The sequence below is a fragment of the Alligator sinensis genome, unplaced genomic scaffold (assembly GCF_000455745.1).
Source record: "Alligator sinensis unplaced genomic scaffold, ASM45574v1 scaffold684_1, whole genome shotgun sequence".
NCBI classification, from domain to species: domain Eukaryota; kingdom Metazoa; phylum Chordata; order Crocodylia; family Alligatoridae; genus Alligator; species Alligator sinensis.
Genome location: NW_005842681.1, coordinates 778,845 through 797,733, shown reverse-complemented (window position 1 = coordinate 797,733; position 18,889 = coordinate 778,845). Strand labels below are relative to the sequence as shown.

The window sequence follows — 18,889 nt, the reverse complement described above, 5'->3', positions numbered from 1 at the left end:
AAAGAGTGGACACCCACAATCATCTCTCTCAAGCTGGCTGTAATGGCACGTAGCAGTATGTGCAATTACAGGCCTGGCCACTAGGTGGAAGGGAAGCCAATTTGCACACAACAAGCAGCTACTCCAAATTAAAATTACTATGGGAGAAAGACAACAGGTATGTTCCTGAGTAGTTCTGCCACATGGTTAAAGCAACTACACATTATTCACAGAGCAGCTTTACCCAGATTCAAGTGATTTACAACATGATAGGGCTCTCTATTATGCATTTGCTATACTTTTAACGCATGGTAAAGCCAATTTGCAACATAATACACATACCATGTAGACTCAGTAGAGCCCATGTTCTCAGTGAATATTGCCTGTTCCCTTCTCAGACTTCTAGATTAACATTAAAGCTGGACACCAGTCAAACAAGTAATCAGTAGGAATCATAGGCTCTAGGAATTTCATGCACAGCTCTACCTTTCTGAAATGTTTCATCTGCCTACAAGGTCCTATATTTATGGATGGGAGGCTGATGGCCATAAATAAATAAATATTTATAGGGATATCCACTACACAGACATTTATCAGAGCTATCTCCCAAGCCAAGGTATCTCAGATACTACTTCCTGATATATAATGGCGAATGTTAATTTTTTAAAAAATGATGTTAACAATGTACTCAGTCAAGACCATGAAACCACTTACTCCACAGTACTGATCATCACTAAAGATCTGGGGTGGTAACGGATTGCCCTGTGAAGGCAGTCTGTCCCGTGGGATATTCTTATACATCCATTGTCTTTGTTCCTCCGACATTGTGATATCCACCTCTTCAAACTCTATCCTGTTGGCTTCCAGAAATCGCACCACATCTTGCTGCCTCTTCTTTATCTAAGAGAAATCAAAACCAATGCATCAGAGCTTGTCCATCATCACTGAGACACTGTTACAACCCTGAGGGTACTTGTGTATATTTTTTCCACTCAAAGCTCAGGAAGAATGTCAAATATTTCTAAGCTAAATTTTTATATCTTAAACACATGTGGTTTCTCTATTTATATGTTCCTGGAAGACCGACCAGACCTGTGTTATGGAATGCTTGGTGTCCACACATAATACTGAACCAGTTCACAATAAAACAGTTCAAAACAGTACTTGATGTTTCTGGGTACACGCCTGAATCATCTCAGAAAAATTTAAACTGATTTAACAGGGTTGTATGTCTGTCTGCTTCAGGTTTAAACCACATTTAAACAGTTCTGAGAACTGTGTGTGTCCATGTTCTCAGTAAAAACAAAGGATGGACACTTCGGGGTTATGGTCTAACATCAGACTTATTCATTTAGCCAGTATCTGTTCTGCTTTATAACCAACTCCATACTTTAGTCCCAGCACTTCCCAAATCTAATAAAGCAGATTGCCTCTGAAAGAGATATTGCACTTGATGCTGGGCTCAAAATATTGTCAGACTGTATTTCCAACCTACATTATATTTATAACTAATAGCTTTACAGTATTTTTATGCAGCAACATCATCCTGTTCCAGATTGCTTTAAATTACAAGTGGACGAACACTGCTTATAAGTATCATAGGATCCAAATACTATTTAAAAACCAGGGTTTGGAGAGCTGGTTTGTTTATCTTTTGGGCACACAGGCTATGGTTGTTTTGGTCATTCAGTTCTACACCTTAGGTCTGTTAGACACATTACAACAGTTATCTCAAGTGAAAAATCTGTGGGTTGCAGTGAAAATCCATATTTTCACTGCAACTTTCTGATAATAATTATTTCACCACTGATTTCCATCTCCTGCTTGAAACAGGACCATGCATATCTCAAGATGGAACCTGGTCCTATTGTCTGCATAACCAAGTAGCTCCAAAATATGTGAGTGGGCATGCTCTGCTGACTAACTGGGTCCTAGATGTGTATCGCTTGCAACTGAAAATCAGGTTGTCCAGTAAATTTGTCTCTCCCAGCAGTGTGTTCATTCTTATACATGGGCTGCATTGATGTTTATGCAGTACATATTATCAACTAATCAATCACTCTTTCATGCCCAGCCTACCTTCTAAAATTGTGTTCAGATAATAAGTCTAACATAAGAAAAGTAGCTTTGTTACAGCATTACACCCATTTTCTTCTGGTGCTAACATGAACATGACATGTTGTACTAAAAAACAACAAAGAGGACTTGTATCATGAATATAGAAGCGAGAGACAATCCTTGTCTGCAGTCCCTTACAAAATAAGATGAGGCACATAAACTCAAACTAAAGTGGTGACTGAAATGTACTTTATACTGGCTGCCTTATTGAACATTTGTTGAATATATAGGTGCGTTGTATAATGATATTACAGGGATATTTCTTCGGAATAGAGCACTTCTGAAACTAATTGCTTCCTGTTCTCTAGTGTTGATGTTGACTATTGACTTCCACTAGTCTTGGAAACCGAGGACACGCTCTCCAACAATTGTAATTTAGATTTAGTCAGAACCCTAACCAGGGTACAGATCATGTAATGCAAAAATTCCCAGATCTCCAGCATTTCTACCATCCCCATTATTTCTTTATTTTCTAAAGTTAATTAAAAATACATAAGGATTTAAGGGGAAAGACTTCTCACTCAAGCTTCCTACAAGCCTTGTAATACTTCTCAAGATATCCACATGAGGTATCAACTGTGGATGTGCCAGCTGCATAAATTAAAACATTTCAGTGTATGTTGTTTAAACAGCAAAGTATCTGTTTTTTTCCCTTCAAGATTTGATTCAAGTCTTCAAAAGTGAAGTGATTAGAAGTAGCATTAGTTTAATTAAAAATCCTACTAAATTATGCCTTTTTTCTAGGAGTTAATCTGAGAGCATCTGCCAGTGCAAAAGCCAGTTGATTACTCACTGGGAAAACCCTAGGATCTTTGGCTTGGACCATTGCTGGATGAATCTGTCAGACTGCAGTATCTTGCCTGCAGTTCTGATCTGCATTTCAGTTACTGCTTTTCTGAGCTGCAGAAGCATCTAGCGCTTAGCACAGGTCTCTAACTCCAGGCAATGACAAGCCACCCACAGTCACTGCACCTGTTCTTCCTCCATCTCCCACTAAGCAAAGACAGCGAAACTCCAGGAAGGAAGGAAAGAAGGAACACCCTATATACCTTTCTGGAGCTTCTCACTCCCACACTTAATGTTATGATTCGGGGGCAGTCTATTTTTATTTTACTATTTCTGAATGCATATTAAAAAATCCTCCAACAGATCATCAAAATATGTATCCATCACAGTGGTGTTACAGAATTAGTGCTTGGGTCAAATCCTGCAGAAAAGCAGGGGGGCGGGTTTGGCACACAGCTCTGAAAATGGAGTATGGGTGGGGGGCTTCGGTTCTAAAAGCACAGTTTCTAAGGGGTGGGACGGAGGGGAGCAGTGAAAGCAGGGAGAGGGTCAGCAGCCTCCTTGTGCCAGGACTTCTACACAGTTCCAGCTGAGCTGCTGCTGCCTGGCCCAGCTGTTGCTCATAAAGCAGCAGTAGCCGGGAGTTGTTTTGGAGTTCTCATCATGGCAATGCTGTCGGGGTGCGGACTGCATGGGGCTAGGGACAATTCTCGTGCCCTTCCATCTTGGCACCCAGAGCCAATGTTCTCTACCCCTCCCCTAATATGATCCTAATCTGCCTTTGAATACAGTCAAGAAATGTCTATTACAATTGAATATGTTCTTATTCTTTACACCTCAATGCTTGCCTTATATTATCTACCTAGTGATTTATTTTAGGACATCTGCATTTGCCTAGAAATCCCCAGCCATGCCAGATCCAGGTATGATGTTTAGAAGTGATTTTTCTACTAGGCTTACACAACAGCAGCAGCCCAGCAGATCATTTTGAGATGCAAAAAACTGCTGGAACTGTCAGTTTGTGGTTGATAAATTGTTCACCTGGAAGATGGGGCTTCAGCACCACGGACCTAGAATGTTCAGATTATTTTTCTTATTTACATTTAACAAAACTTAAACAATTTGAATAAGTAAATTAGAAGACTTGCACATGAGAACACATTCAAATAATCTAGGCAAATTCTTCCAGGTTTGTTCTCCTGGTAGAAAAACTTATCCAACAGTATATACAGACATTTGCTCTCCCAGGAGAAACTCTCAGGCAATGATGTAACCCTGGTTATTCCCAGGCTTCTCCTGGAGTAGCCATTTTTAAACTTGGAGAAAAAGCCTGAACATCTGGGGTGCAGGCAGAAGTGCAGCACCCAGCTGTAATTCAGAACGTTTTCTGCAAAGCATTCTGACTTACAGCATTACCCCAGACCAGACAGAAGTTCAATGTTGGTTCCAGGGGGAGGGGAATCTAGCTGTGGGCTGGGAACCTGCAGCCAGGTTCCCACTACAACAGCCACGGCTATCTGCTAGTGGTTGCTGTTTTTAGAATGGGAAGGGGGAAAAGCAGCAGAGGGAGGTCATTCTTGGGGCTCCTCAGCTGGTGCTGAAGGGTGGAGTGGGTGAATTGGAGCCCCCTCACCTCAGGAGGGGGCTCCAATACAACCACTCCACCCTCCAGGGGGGCTGAGAAAAGCCCAGACTGAATGCCCTTCACTCCCTTTCCCTCCTCCCATTCTGAAAACAGCAACAGGCTGGGAGCTCCGCAGACAACTTACAAAAGACGCTACATTCTGAAATGTCTTTATCTGATACCTCATGCAATGGAGGGTCAGATTCTCACCCAATCTGCCATTTTTAAGCTGTCTGCAGTCATGCAGTTGTATTTGGTCACAGCTATAAACTGCTTTCTGTGGCCAGATTGGGCGAAAATTTTCACTTCTGTCTGCACCCCTATATAGTTTTCTGAACGTCTATAGAAGGCCTTGGCATGGCATATTGCCACTAGAAGGAATTCATAGATAAGAAAGAACCACTGTGACTTCCTGGATAACACAGGCCACAGGACATCCCCGAAATGATTCCTGTTTGAACTACAGCATAATCACTAGAAAAATATCAAGCCTTCGTTTAAAATCTGTCAGCGATGGACAACCCACTACAAACCTAATAACTTGTTTCAGTGATTAACAAACTTCACTTAACTTGTGCTTTATTTCTTGTCTGAATTTGTCTCACCTCGGCTTCCAGCTACTGGATCTCATTATCTTGTAACTGCTGGACTGAAGAACCTACTATTATCAGATTTCTGCTTACCTACATAGGTATTTATAGAATATGATTAAGTCATCCCTAAACTTTCTCTTGATTTAACTAAATAGATTGGGTTTCAGGATACATCTTATAATTTAGCAGCAACACAATAAAATAAAGAAGTACAAATTATCTACAACCTTGTGAAAATTGTTCATTCTTATACATGTGCTGCATTGATTGTTATGCAGTGCATGTTATCAAGTAATTGATCATTTTTTCATGCCCAGCCTACCTTCTAAAATTGTGGCCAGATAATAAATATCACCTTACCAAAACTAGCTGAGTTATTACATTACACCCATTTTCTGCTAGTCCTAAAGTCAACTTGACATGTCATATTACATTACAGAAAACTACAAAGAGGAACCAGATCATGAATAGAGAAGTGAGAGACAAAAACCCTTGGCCACCATCTTTTACAAAGCCATTGTCTTTCACCATACCAAGATTAATTCAACAATTCAACAAGAATTCCTTCTCTTTGGAGTTTCTTGTGGTTGCCAAGAGGGCCAGCCTACCCTCTGCCTTTTCCCTCTTGTGTGTTTATGGATGTGTCTTTAAAGAGGAACAGATGGATGTGTGGCCTGGCCCTTCTTACCTTCAGAAGAATGGATATCTTACTCTCACTTATGGATAGGGACCTACCAAATTCACAATTCACAGATTACGTGAAATCTGACCAATGCCCAAGGAAAAAAATTTACAAAAACGAAAATGCTGGCTCTTCAGAGGAAGCCGGCAGTCCTCAGTGAGCTGCGGCAGGCCAGCACAGTGAGGAAAAGTGGAGGGGAGACTGCCCACTCAAAGTGCTGAAGGCAAGATGGCTGCTTCCCCCACTCCTCACCACTGATTGGCTGCAAGGGCTGCCTGTCATGTGGCTCCACCCCTCTCCACCAACTGGTGAAGAGGGGCAGGGCTACATGATGGACAGCACTTGCAGCCAATCAGCAGTGAGGGGCAGGGCCACATGATAGGCAGGCCCTGCAACCAATTAGTGGTGAGGAGCAGGGCCACTGTGGCCCCTCAGCCAATCAGAGGCATGGGAAGCCCACTGTGCTCTACCCACAAAATGCCTGCCTAGGTCTTCATTCTGCCTGCAAAATAGGGGGCAGCCCCCACAAATTAGGTAGGTCCCTACTTATGGATATCTGAGGTAGAGAGCTGGCCTGCTCTCCTTACTCCCATTCTGTAAGAAGACAAGGGAAGCCTTGCATTCCCATAAAATCCTCTTTTCAGACAGCCTTTTGGGCAACATGTGACCTGTTTCAGAAAGTCTCCTTTGGTTCTGTTCCAAATCGAATGGCTCTATAGTCATTTGATGCCAGGACATTCAAGAGCTGTGTGGGTAAGCAGGGAATATATTTCCTCTTGAAGAATGGGCTGGTGCATCCTAAGACATCTTTCAGCCCTGCATGCTAGAATGAGTCAGTACTGAACCAAACAAGGCTATCTTGTGATCAATTCCACTAGTATTAGATGCTGATAATACTTCATCCTTCTGTGCTACTTGATCATCAATATATTTCACAAAATTTAAATTTATGCAGTGTTGTTATACCTCTTCTATGACATATGTAAGCATTAATACTCCCATTTTACAGGCGGGGATACTCAGGCAGCAATATTAATAGCTGATAGTGGGGTTCAATGGTTTCATGATTGGAATAGGGGGAACCAGAAGGGTTTGGGGGAGACGCTGTTTCCCCTAGCCCCCGCTGGCATAACAAGGAGTAATGGGCACAAGTTGATGGAGAGGAGGTACAGATTGGACATCCGAAAAAACTACTTCACAGTTAGGGCGGCCTGAAGCTGGAACCACCTTCCAAGGGAGGTGGTGCTGGCCCCTACCCTGGGGATCTTTAAGAAGAGGCTGGATACCTACCTGGCTGGACTCATTTGAGTCCCGTTTTTTGTTTAGGGTTCTTTTGTTGTTCTCCCGCCCTGGCGGGGGGTCGGGCTAGAAGATCTATTAGGTCCCTTCTGACCCTAAAACTATGAAACTATGAATGCATAATACCTGGTGTCTGTTCCTTGCTCAGTTGCTGACATGGGTGACCCTGGGGTATGGCTCAGTTTCACCATCTCTAAAATAGAGATGGCACTGACCTCCGTTGGAAAGCACATGGAGACTGGTGGATGAAAAGCACTAAGTAGTGTTATGCAATGCAATTTTTCTTAGTGAGGGAAGCAAGAGCCTAAAATGTATTCAATCCTCCATGTTCTTCAACTGAAGAGATTCTTAAAATACTAGCCAACTGCCCGTCAGGAACAATGTGGGGGAGGCGGATGGGGACAGAGCGCCACCACCCACCAACCCAAGAGTGGGAGGGAAGGTGGGGGGAAGCTTGCCCCAACATCCCCTCCATTTACCTTGGCCAGCACCCCATGCCAACGCCACCTCCAGGGAGCAGGGCCAGGGAGGGAGGAAGGGGGCAAAGCCAGCAGCACCCTCGCCCCGCTCCATCATGTCGGTGCTCCACTGCACCACCACCACTGCCTCCTGTCCGGAACGCTCTTGGAGCACTCTGATTGCTTGTTTCAGTCAACATTGTGATTGGCTGCTGAGACAACCAATCAAAGTGCGAATAAAGTAGTACAGACAGACAGACAGACAGACAGACAGACAAAGGCTTTTATTATATTACATGCTCTCAACTCGGATGGGAACTGATCTGTTTAGCTGATGTTTCAAGAACAACACATTTTCTTTCTAACATGGGAAACATTCAGACCATGTCTCTGCAGCAGACAAGGCATTCTGCTCTTTGAGATAGCATGCAATATTACTTCTCTGACCATGAACCAGTTTTGAAAGCTTGAAGTTTTAGAAGCTCTGTGCGCGTGTATGTGTGTGTGTGCACATGTGTAAGAAAATAATTAATTAGAAGTCAAAGTAAGAACAGCTTTGGGAAACTCAGGCCTGTAGAAAGCAGTTTTGTAAGATATGCATCTTCCTCTTACCCTTTCCTGTCAAAAGTATTGTCTTTTTAAAAGTACTGCAGCGTTTTTTCTAGTATATAAAACACTGGAAGAAAGGCAGGAGTCTAAAATTAAAGTGTGTCTTATGCAGCAGTTATATAATGGATAATTTATTATAAAACTTGACTACAAATCAATCAAATTTATGTTAACCAACGTTACCCACAAAGTCATGCCTTTGGGGGGTGTATCTTATAACCAGGTGCCTCTTACACACCAAAAAAATAAAGTAACTCCCACAGGAAACTACCATGTCCGGATATCTGTAATAATTAATTATTGCAATAGACTATTAATCTCCGTTTCTCATATAGATGATGCTTCAAACACACTCCCAGCTACTTCTTACTGAGGAAAGTACTAACCCACACGAGCAGTAGTGATGAATGCAGACATCTTAACAAAAAGCTAGATTCTGATTTACCTATATATGCACACTTACTTCTTTATTGAGATTTATTTCTATGACATGCACCTATCTCAGTATGCTAGCTAGCATTTGCATTCTTCTATTCTGCCGTATCATGAAAGCACAGAGGAGAAGTCTGCACAAACTCCCTCATACAGCCATGCAGATTCCTCCTACTTTTGTTTTATTTGCAGCCTGCAGTGACAGAGGCACTCTGCTGATTGTCATTTCCTCTGCATTGCTTAGGGAAGAAAAATGTGTCTGATTCAGCGCAACTGCTAACCCAGCACTGTTGTGTCTGTACGACATGTATAATTTTACAAAAGTCTATAGCACTGATTCCCTGGCCCCTGCTATAGATACAAAACAATATCACAGTGCTATACAAATCTTAGGGAAAATGGGAAATGAGAAGCTGAAGAAAGCAACATTATGTAACTATTTACTACATAACAGAAGTAGTAGCCACTTGCCATAGCAACTGCTGTATTACATATGACACTGGAGAAATGCAGTCATCTTACAACAGGCATCCAAATAGCCTGAACATTTCGATTCCTGAGAAAAATACAACTGTCTATTTTCCAATATCTTAAGGCCTTTGTAAGTTAACTTTTAATTTTAAAAAGAGAGAAGTCCCTTAACAAGGACTTTGCGGATCCTTATATTGCAGCTAGAAGCCTTTAATACAGAATAACAACACAAGGATGTCCCCTGGCAGGGGTTCTCAACCTTTTTCTTCCTGAGGCCTCCTCTAGCATACTATAAAAATTTCACAGCCCACCTGCGCCACAACAAATGTTTTTCTTCATATCCAGTAGATTAAAAGCTGTATTAAATTGATAGTTATACAGTTAAACACACACATATAGTGTATAATATAAAAAAGGACAATACAGGTACAAAAAATGACAACTGACATAAAATAAATTACAATTATTATAACTGACATAAAATAAATTATCATGATGTTTCACCTGGATGGATATATTATCATTATAGAAATCTTAGGGTATCCATAAGTAAAGCAAGGGTCATGCCTTTGTTAAGGAAGTTTTAGAATACTACACTGGAAGTAAATTTGCTAAACAGAAAGCCACTCTTTGGGTTAATTTAATTAAAAGGACCTTTTAAACAGCAGGACAAAAGTATGGTTCTTCTGAGTTCACAATGTGAATAAATTGCTGAATGGCGGCGCATACAAGCAAAGGCTCAGAAATATCCTTCCCACTTTGGACAAAGAAGAGGCTTTTTCCCCCTTCTAATAAAAGAGGCCTCAGCTTTAGGGATTCCCCCTGCATTAAAAAAGTTTCCACCCTCAGGCAAGAGACAGGTCTTCCAAGTGAGAGCCGAGGGGCATGCAGGCAGTGCCACCCTCCATAGCAGACTGTTCTGCTTCCAGGCCCCACCACCATGGTGTGTGACACCAGCCTGCTTCCCCGCAGCTCGGCAGGCTATCTGAGGCAACATGACATCCATCCTATCAGTGCGTGGTGCCACTGGACCAGCTGCGGTCAGTAGTCCCTGGCTGTGGATGCCCACAGCAGGGCTTCCTTCTTCCCAGGCTTTCACAGAGGCCGAAGGAGAGCTCAGCAGGGGCCAGGAAACCTAGCTGCCCATGGCAGGGTGGGACGGGAAGCATGGAGAGGTGCGCACAAGCACGGCAGTGGCCACTCCAGACTGGACCTCACCCAGCGCTCCATGCCCCCCTGCAGGCCCTGTGCCCAATGGCACTTCAGGCCACATTCGCACAGTGATGCTGCTCCAGGGGACACGCAGTATCCCTGCCTGCCCACCTGCACCTGCAGTGGCTTCTGACTGACCGCTCCTGGCAGCTCCGCTTGGCACCACAGATCTGTCACCACTCCCTTCATGGCAGAGGACCAGCCTGGCTCCCCTTCCCACATGGCCCCAGGTGCAATGGGCAGGGCTCAGTGGCTGGGAGCCCCACTGCCCCACTCAGCCAAGCAACAGCAGCACAGAGCCTCAGCCACCTGCTTGCATCGCCCACAACATGGAGACTGTGGGGCCAGCGGGGCAGGCCCACCCTCTCCCCTTCCATAGGACACACTTCAGCTGGGGGGGCCAAGACAGCTCCTCCCTGGTTCAGGGTAGATTGGGCTGCGCCTGGTGGACGCCCTAAAACCTGCATGAGGCAGACTTACGATTCAGAACCGCTGTCCCCTGGGATAGGTGGTCTTGATCTGGGGCCCCTTCTGTTCAGTTTGACATAAAATAGGCTTTTGGCTCTCTGGAAGCTGGTAAGGCAGCACTCAGTCAGGCAATTTGGACACCTTTTACCTAGTATAGTGCATACGTGGTTTTGTTCTATTTTGGAGAGAGTTCTAACATGTCTCTCTCTCCAGTATCAAAGGACCATTGTTGGATGTTGTAGCTTAGGTTAAATTGGATAAACTGCTTTTGGTGAGAGGCACTGTGAAAGGTACAAGCTACTGTTTATTCAGCAAGTCAGTAGGACAGCCGAGGACAGTAAACTAATCCTTGTGCCCAACACCCATGATTTTCTTACGTAAACTAGCACTGGGAAAATGTAGATATTCTGTTATGCTGTCACTGCAGCAATTGATGAATGTATTTGAAATCTACTTCTCCCTGTGTTATACGTTAAATTAAACATCTTTGAAAATGGGGGAGCAAAAGGACCCTTATAACAACAGCCCTTCATTTAACAGTTTGGAAGAAGGCATGAAGCTCTGTGCAGCAAGTGGCAATTTGAAACAAAAGGGAACTTTAGTCATGGTACAGGTCCAACTGCCCAAAACTGCTATGTTATGGTGCTCAGGTTTGGCTAGTTTTAGTAAAGGCTTAGCAATTGTTTCAGCAACTGTTTTAGTAAAGGTACATGTGAAGCAAAAAAAGCAGGCAACTATCAGACTAGAAAGAAAAGTCTAAGAGGAAGCACCAGATGTAGCCAGAGAAGAGCTGATAGTGTAATCCGAAGAATTAGCTAAGAGGTTTTTGGGGTTGAGTGCTGACTGAAACAGGCTTGAAGCTGTGAGTAAATGAAAGAGCTCCTGTCTGATTGTTCCTACATCCAAGGAAACAGGACTTCGTACAAGCTTTATAAATAAACACGATTGTATCAAAGAAATAACTGTATCCACCATCAATTTCTTCTCCTAATGAGAATGATGTGCTTGGATCTATGTATGTGTATGCTTCTATTATGGTTTGGATTGAACCTTATTGAAACTAGACCCCAAATTTTGGCTAGGCATTCAAGGAAGGGGAACACTACTATCAAGAGCCTGTGCCCTTTTTCCAAAGACAAAAGATAGTATTCCTATTGAAGCAAGATGCAACAAATGATGGTAATGGTTGTGGAAATAAAAAATAAACAAATGGATTTAAAACAAGACCTAAAACAGCTAGAAAACTGTGAACAAAACAAACACAGCAGGTAAAGCAGTACCAGAAAGGGCTGAGAAGTGACCTGAAACTTAAGACAAGGACTTAGGGCAGCATCTACAAAACATTTCAGCAGATTTGGAGTGTTGTGGCTCGGTTTCCTGGTCTGGAAAAGTGAAGATGTAAGAGGTGACCAGCAACTTGATTGTCATGAACCAGATGGGGAGCCCAGGCTAGTTTTAAGTTAGCTTAGAAGTTGCTGAGAGAACAGAGCAGCAGCAAGAACTTAAGGAACTGAAAAACTATGTTAAGAATCAAGTTGGCAAACTGTTATGGAGGACTTCCATCTTGCTCTAGAATTGGGCCATCCAGATTATTTGGATAAAACTAACAATTAAAACTCTGCAGTTGTTTTTTGTGTGTTTCTTTTACAGTTTAGCATCTCCTCATAAAACCATTGTGACATTTGCTGGTCACAATGGGAAAGCATGGATTTTAAACATGAAGTATTTCCAGGAGATGGGAAGTACCAACAAGCAGCCAGGCTAGATACATTGGAAAGGACTGGGTCAAAAGAAATCTCATGAGGTTCAACAAGGACAAGTGCAAAGTCCTGCACTTAGGGCGGAACAATCCCATGGACCAGTACAGGCTGGGGGCTGACTGGATGGGCAGCAGCCCTGCAGAAAGGGACCTGGGGGTTACAGTGTATAATAAGCTGAATATGAGCCTGCAGTGTGCCCTTGTTACAAAGAAGGCTAATGGCATACTGGGCTGCATCGGTAGGAGTGTTGCCAGTAGGTCAAGAGAAGTGATTATTTCCCTCTATTCAGCACTGGTGAGGCCATATCTGGAGTACTGTGTTCTGTTTTGGGCCCCCTGCTACAGAAAAGATGTGGACAAATTGGAGAGGGTCCAGTGCAGGGAAACAAAAATGGTGAGGGGGCTGCAGGACATGACTTCTGAGGAAAGACTAAGGGAACTGGGCTTATTCAGTCTAGAGAAGAGGAGACTGAGAGGGAATTTAATAGCAGCCTTCAAATACCTGAAGGGGGGTTCGAAAAAGGATGGTGGTAGACTGTTCTCAGTGGTGGCAAATGACAGAACAAGGAGCAACAGTCTCAAGTTGCAGCAAGGGAAGTTTAGGTTAGATATTAGGAAGAATTTTCTCACTAGGAGGGTATTAAAGCACTGGAACAGGTTACCCAGAGAGGTGGTGGAAGCTCCATCCTTGGAGATTTTTAAGACCCGGCTAGACAAAGCCTTGGCTGGGATGCTCTAGTTGGGGATGGTCCTGCTTTGGGCAGGGGGTTAAGCTAAATGACCTCCTGAGGGCTCTTCCAACCCTAATTTTCTATGACTGCTATGATTTCTAAAAAGGAGTTCTTGGGGTTATGTCACAATTTTAATTGTCTGGAGTTGCAAAAACTTTAGCAGACACACATGAAGCCACTCAGAAATCTGGAGAGGTTCTTCTGGATACATTTTAGTAAAGGGGCATGTGAGGGAAACAAGAAAAAACTAGCTGAGGAGACACAGAAGAAAGCACCAGTAGCGTAACCTTAACGAAAAGCTAAGAGAAAAAGAGTTGGGGTAAATGCTGTCTGAAAAAGGCTTAGAGCTCTGAAAGGCCCTCAACTGGCCTATTGCTTAATTTTTCCTGTGTTCAGGGAAACAGGGCTGCAAATCAACAGGCTGCATCAGAAAAATACTGGTAACTGATTATCATCCATTCTTAGATCAAATTAAAAAGGGGTCATTTCTCAAAACACCTTTGACAGATAATCTGTTTCAACAGGCAAACAGTGTGGATGACTGATTTTCTGTTTCTAATTTACCCAAAGTCTAGGTCATTCTCAAGAAAATGAATAAAAACCAAGCATTATTTTCTTGCGTTTTGCCCACAGAAAAACCTCTCACCATTTTCAGAGGATAATTTGAATCTTTTATTTAATGTTCTAAATTTAACCACCCCCAATGCCTTTCTCCTATGTTAAAGCGGCATACTTATAACAAGGATTGTATATGAATGATGAAAGAAACCATTTCAGCTAGCAAAACGTTCCCCCTCAAAATGTGTGTGAACATAATGCAAAAACAACAACTATCACCCTTATTAATGCAGCTACTGCTAATTGACAGAAGATTTGCCTCCTAATTAATGTAGCTGGTTTTCAAATCTAGATGTTGCATAATATTTATCAATATGATTGCCCTTCAACTTTTTGTAAGTTATTCTTATTCTGAAGAATAAGAACGTTCTCCAGCAAAGTCTCAATCCAGCAAGGAAATTTAAGGCTTAGAAAACTAAGCCCTGGATCCTGCAATGAGAACTAGGAATGCTGATCCCTATGTTTTAATGGTTTGTGTTGCAGAGGTTCAGGGCCAGTCCTGCATCCTTCATGTAAGGGTCCAATCCTGCTCTAGCTGAAGACAATAGGGGTTTTGCTATTTAGGGGTTTTGCTATTAAGGTAATGTGAACAGGACTGTGCCCAAAGTCAACTGCATGACTCACATAGGTTAGGGGGACAGGACAACCATTTTTTTTTAAAAGAGAATATTTTACAAAAGATTATTTTTTTAAAATTCAAGGTTATTTGATTAACCAAACAGTTTACCCGCTAGTTACTAAGGGACCGGTAATGAAGACTCCACTCAGACAAAGCTGACAGGGTAGTAATCATTACCTTTACTTGGGTAAGGTTTATTCCATGGAGCCTTCAGACCTCTTCCTAAAGCCGAAGAAACAGATTTTGTTCACTGTGCTCACTTAAAATTCTTTATTGTACAGCATTCTCTAGGAGTATTTAATTTTGGCTTAGGGAGAATCCCTCTTTCATAGTGAAATAGTTAACTTATCCCATTCCCCAAAAAGTCTTCTGGTCTTCATGGATTTGAACAGGTTTAAAATGCACCCTATGTGCAAGTCTCCAGTGTTGGTGGCAGCATTTGTAGCAACCATAAAGTCCTATCTTGTACAAACAAGCTGTTTGTGGACAGTGGGCCTAATAGTCACTTATATATGCTGTACTGGAATCAGGCCCAATATGTTAAAACACAAAAACAAAACTGAAGTCTCAACAGTTATGTTTTTGGTTCATAATTTTAGCAAGGTGTGGTCCAATACTTGCAAGAGTATCAGTTACTCAAAGTGTGCTGAACTGAAGTTGGTTATAACAGAATTGATAGCAGTATTTTTAGTGAGGATCTATTTTTTTCTTTACAGCCTTCTTTGTTTATAAAAAAGAAATCCCAAAATTCCTAATGCTCTCAAAACAGAAGCCAGTGCCTTTCAAAATGAATGTGCTTCCAATTGTGAAAATTATTCACAAATTACACTGCAATACTACAAACACATACCATGCATAACAAAATTCGTGGTAAAAGTGTGTCAGTGAAACTTTGCAAAAAAACCCCAACCATTTGATCAATAAAGCACACAGGATTTGTTCAGAACTTTTGCAATGAATAAAACAAACCCCCAAACTTCATGTTTTATATTTACATCTAATAAGATACAGGGATGGATTACTTGGCATTGAGAAAAATACGTCACATTTCTTCCTCCTCATTAAACTTAAGGCAGCAAAATCCAAGCAGTATGGGGCAAGCCAACTATTATAATAGCCAGGAGATACAGACAGACAGCAGTCTCTGTGAAATATAAGTAAGAAAGTGTGATTTAGTCTGGGTGGTTCAAAACCAGTGAAAGGCCATCTGTGGTTCCTTCTGTTTCCAGAGACCTTGTCTTCTTGTGCAGATCAGAATCTAACCTGGCCTGACTGAAGCGCCATTCTTTTGTAAAAGAATAGCTGGTGGAGGAGGTGAATGAAACAAGAAAAGGTGCTCCCGATAACAATGTCCCCTGTATTTTCAGTGCAACAGTTAATACCTGCTTCAAGCCTTGAAATCCCTTCAGAGCAAAGGGACTGTATACTGTAAAGATAGCACTTTGGGAATGAACTCTGTAGCTCAAGGGTTTGGAAGCAGAAAAAGGATGTTGACTTTACAGTCACATGGACTAAAAATCAGAAAGATGGAAGCAGATATAACCTCAGTGTGTAATAAGTAAAGGGCTATGCCCATCTCCCTTCTACCCAGCCACTGATTTTCCCCCACCTGCTGGTAAATGCCGAAACCTTGGAAATAGCCATTTGATTTTTCCTGGTGAGGACATGATGTGGTCCAGGATTTATATACCCACATAATAGAGAAACAATCCCTCCAACCCCTGTATGAAAGAAATTATGATTCCAAAATGTTCTACAGAAGTTGCAAAACAAAAGCAATAATTTCACTATCCCTCCTATGACAGTTATTGCACAAATAGCACAGATGGCTTATTCAGCTGGCAACAGACACACACTCTCACACTTGATAATTCTGAGCTCTTCTCTAAATTAAAAAAAAAAAAGCATTTCCTGACGATGTGAAATATCAACAAAGACATTTGTGATGGCTGAGCCCTCAAGGATATCAGCTCTGTAGGTAAAATAAGCTACACTGAATTATTATGAGGTTCTGTCAAATATATTACCTACCCTTTTTTGTGAACACCCGTATTTAAGACTGAGCTTGTTTCTACTACCACTCAATTCAATGACAGAGCTACTATTGCCTTAAATGAGAACAGAATGGAGCCCATGATGTTATTTACAAAGAGAAGTGTTCCAAATTACACTTTCCTTTATACTCCCATGCACATCAGCCTGCTGACTATCCCATCATCTCCATGCATAACACTTATTCACATCAACAGGAGTTGCACCCACACAGCTGATAAGATGGCTGAACAGAAGTTTTGAATTTGGCCCTCAAATTTACAGCCTCACTTGGGAGTGTGGTCTTGGAAATCTTTACTCCAGACCGAAACAGGTCTTGCCATAGACACAATTGCTATGACATTAAGTCCCGTTGCTATGACAGAACTTTTTGCACACTGATTTAGAGGAGCTCTGAAGGTACTTACACCACACATCTTCCATATCAAAGAAAGCATCTTAATCCTAATCGTTGTTCAACTGCCTGGCAATTTTCTACCAGAGACTCTGAGGTTATCTAAACCCTTCTAAAGCCAACACTATCTACAGTCTTACAAGAAGGTTTATCAGATCATTCAATTAGAGATGCTGCAGTCAGATTGTCTACTTCAGGAGGTACAAACTAAGATCAAAGGGTTAAGGTGTACTTGAGTTATACTGCTTTAGATTAGATCAGCCTATCATTCACTAATCTACAAGGAATGTGATGACAGGTTTCAGCTGTTCATACTATTCTACCATTCACTACATCAAAGGAAACTTTTCAACACAGCAATAAGAAAATTCAGCTCTTCAAACAGGGAGCAAGGCCTTAATTTCTTGATCGATAACCCAGTTTATAATTTACTTGTGGTGTTACTATTAAAATTTGTTTCTGATCATGAATCATTTACTAGCATAATCAATAGTCAGTATCTCACTGTGCCACATATCAGAATCTCAGGGAAATAAAGAAAAACTGAATTCCCCATTGCTTAAAATGTTTAAATCACAGATTGCATTTTTTTTCTAAATTTTGTTGTTTATTTCAAACAGGATTTAATCCGAGGAAGTTCTGTAGCCTATGTTATACAGGACATCACAGTAGATAAATAAAGTGGTCTATTCTGGCCTATGCGATACATATAAAAAGGAAACTAAGATTTTTCTTTAGTTTCCAGCAGAACAAAATTAAAGTAAACAAAAATGAAGTACAACAGGAATAACTTACCAGCATGTGTGAGAAATCCACAATACACTGTAGAATGGCCTTTCTTAACCTGTGGTCTCAAACAATGCTGTTTCTCTTCTTTGCTTCCAGCTGCTAAATCGCAGTGGAAGACAGCTCTTTGTGCATGGGAGGATTTCAAAAATGACAAATACACAGCTCCAACCTCCCATCTCTCTGAGCACTTTACTTAAACACTATATCTTTTTCTCTCTCTACCCCTCATCTGTCTTGCCTATGGTATTTAGTCCTTGATCTTGCTCCCAATCAAGTCTGTGGCTAAAACCAATTGATTTTATTAGTGCAGGGTCAGACTGAAAGTTCTTTGAGCCAGTCCCATTATTAATTTTGTAATGTGCCTAGCATAATGAAGTCACAATTTGAATTGATGCTTCTGGACACTGCTGGATTACATGTAACAAGAAATGCTTTCCTAACAATATTTTTCTGTACAACCAACTGTTGTACTGGCTGGGGATCCTAATTCAGTTGTTTTTGTGAGGGGAGGAGGTATATGCATTGTGCATTCCTACTCGGAGTGAAATATTTTAGTGTCCTTGTTTGACATCATCATAACTCTCTGTATCAAGTGTATATTTTGATGCACATTCACAATAAGCTTAGTTGCATAATTTCCAAGGATATGCCTACAAACTATGCTTCTTTAATTGTACTTTTATAGTTTCCACCTTTGAAGTTTTTAAGACCTGGCTAGACAAAGCCTTGGCTGGGAAGATCTAGTTGGGGATGTTCCTGCCTTGAGCAGTGGGTTGGACAAAATGACCTGCTGAGGTCCCCTCCAGCCCTGATTTTCTATGGTTCTATGAACCTCCTTTCTACGGCACAGTTATCAGCATAAAGGTGCTCATCCTGGAAAAGTCTATTTTTGTATTAAATAATTATATTGACATAAATCATCTTGATATCAGTATATCTATGTTTGTGCTTGGGTTTTTACTAACATCACTATTTGGGGGAAGAAAGTGCCCTTCAGCTGAACTATTTATATCAGAAAAGCATTTGAGCACAGGGCAGACCTAAAATTATATGTTTAACTAGCCAGGGAAGCGAAGAAAGTACAGGGGGAAGCAGACATGAAACCAGGGATTACAAATCCAGTGAGCCCAACCTAACTAATGTGGCAGCCATAATGAGGCACTGGTTTCAACAGCTCCTGCTGGATGGTTTTACCC

At 41.7% G+C, this 18,889-nt stretch overlaps 1 protein-coding gene across 2 annotated transcripts in view; it reads right to left on the bottom strand.

Annotated features, from left to right (window-relative positions):
- Positions 1–17,947, bottom strand: part of SH3BGRL2 (SH3 domain binding glutamate rich protein like 2) — a 47,207-nt gene extending 29,260 nt beyond the window's left edge. Inside the window, exons 1-2 of one of the 2 annotated variants that reach the window (XM_006033939.3) lie at positions 17,700–17,947; positions 694–879 (exon numbers count right to left, since the gene is read on the bottom strand). In XM_006033939.3, coding sequence (XP_006034001.1) covers positions 694–879; positions 17,700–17,705 — 192 coding nt within the window. In that variant the 5' untranslated portion in view covers positions 17,706–17,947. Of the gene's footprint in view, positions 1–693; positions 880–16,917; positions 17,029–17,699 lie in introns of those variants that run through there. The other variant, XM_025215872.1, reaches the window with a different exon arrangement.
- Positions 17,948–18,889: the final 942 nt, after the last annotated feature.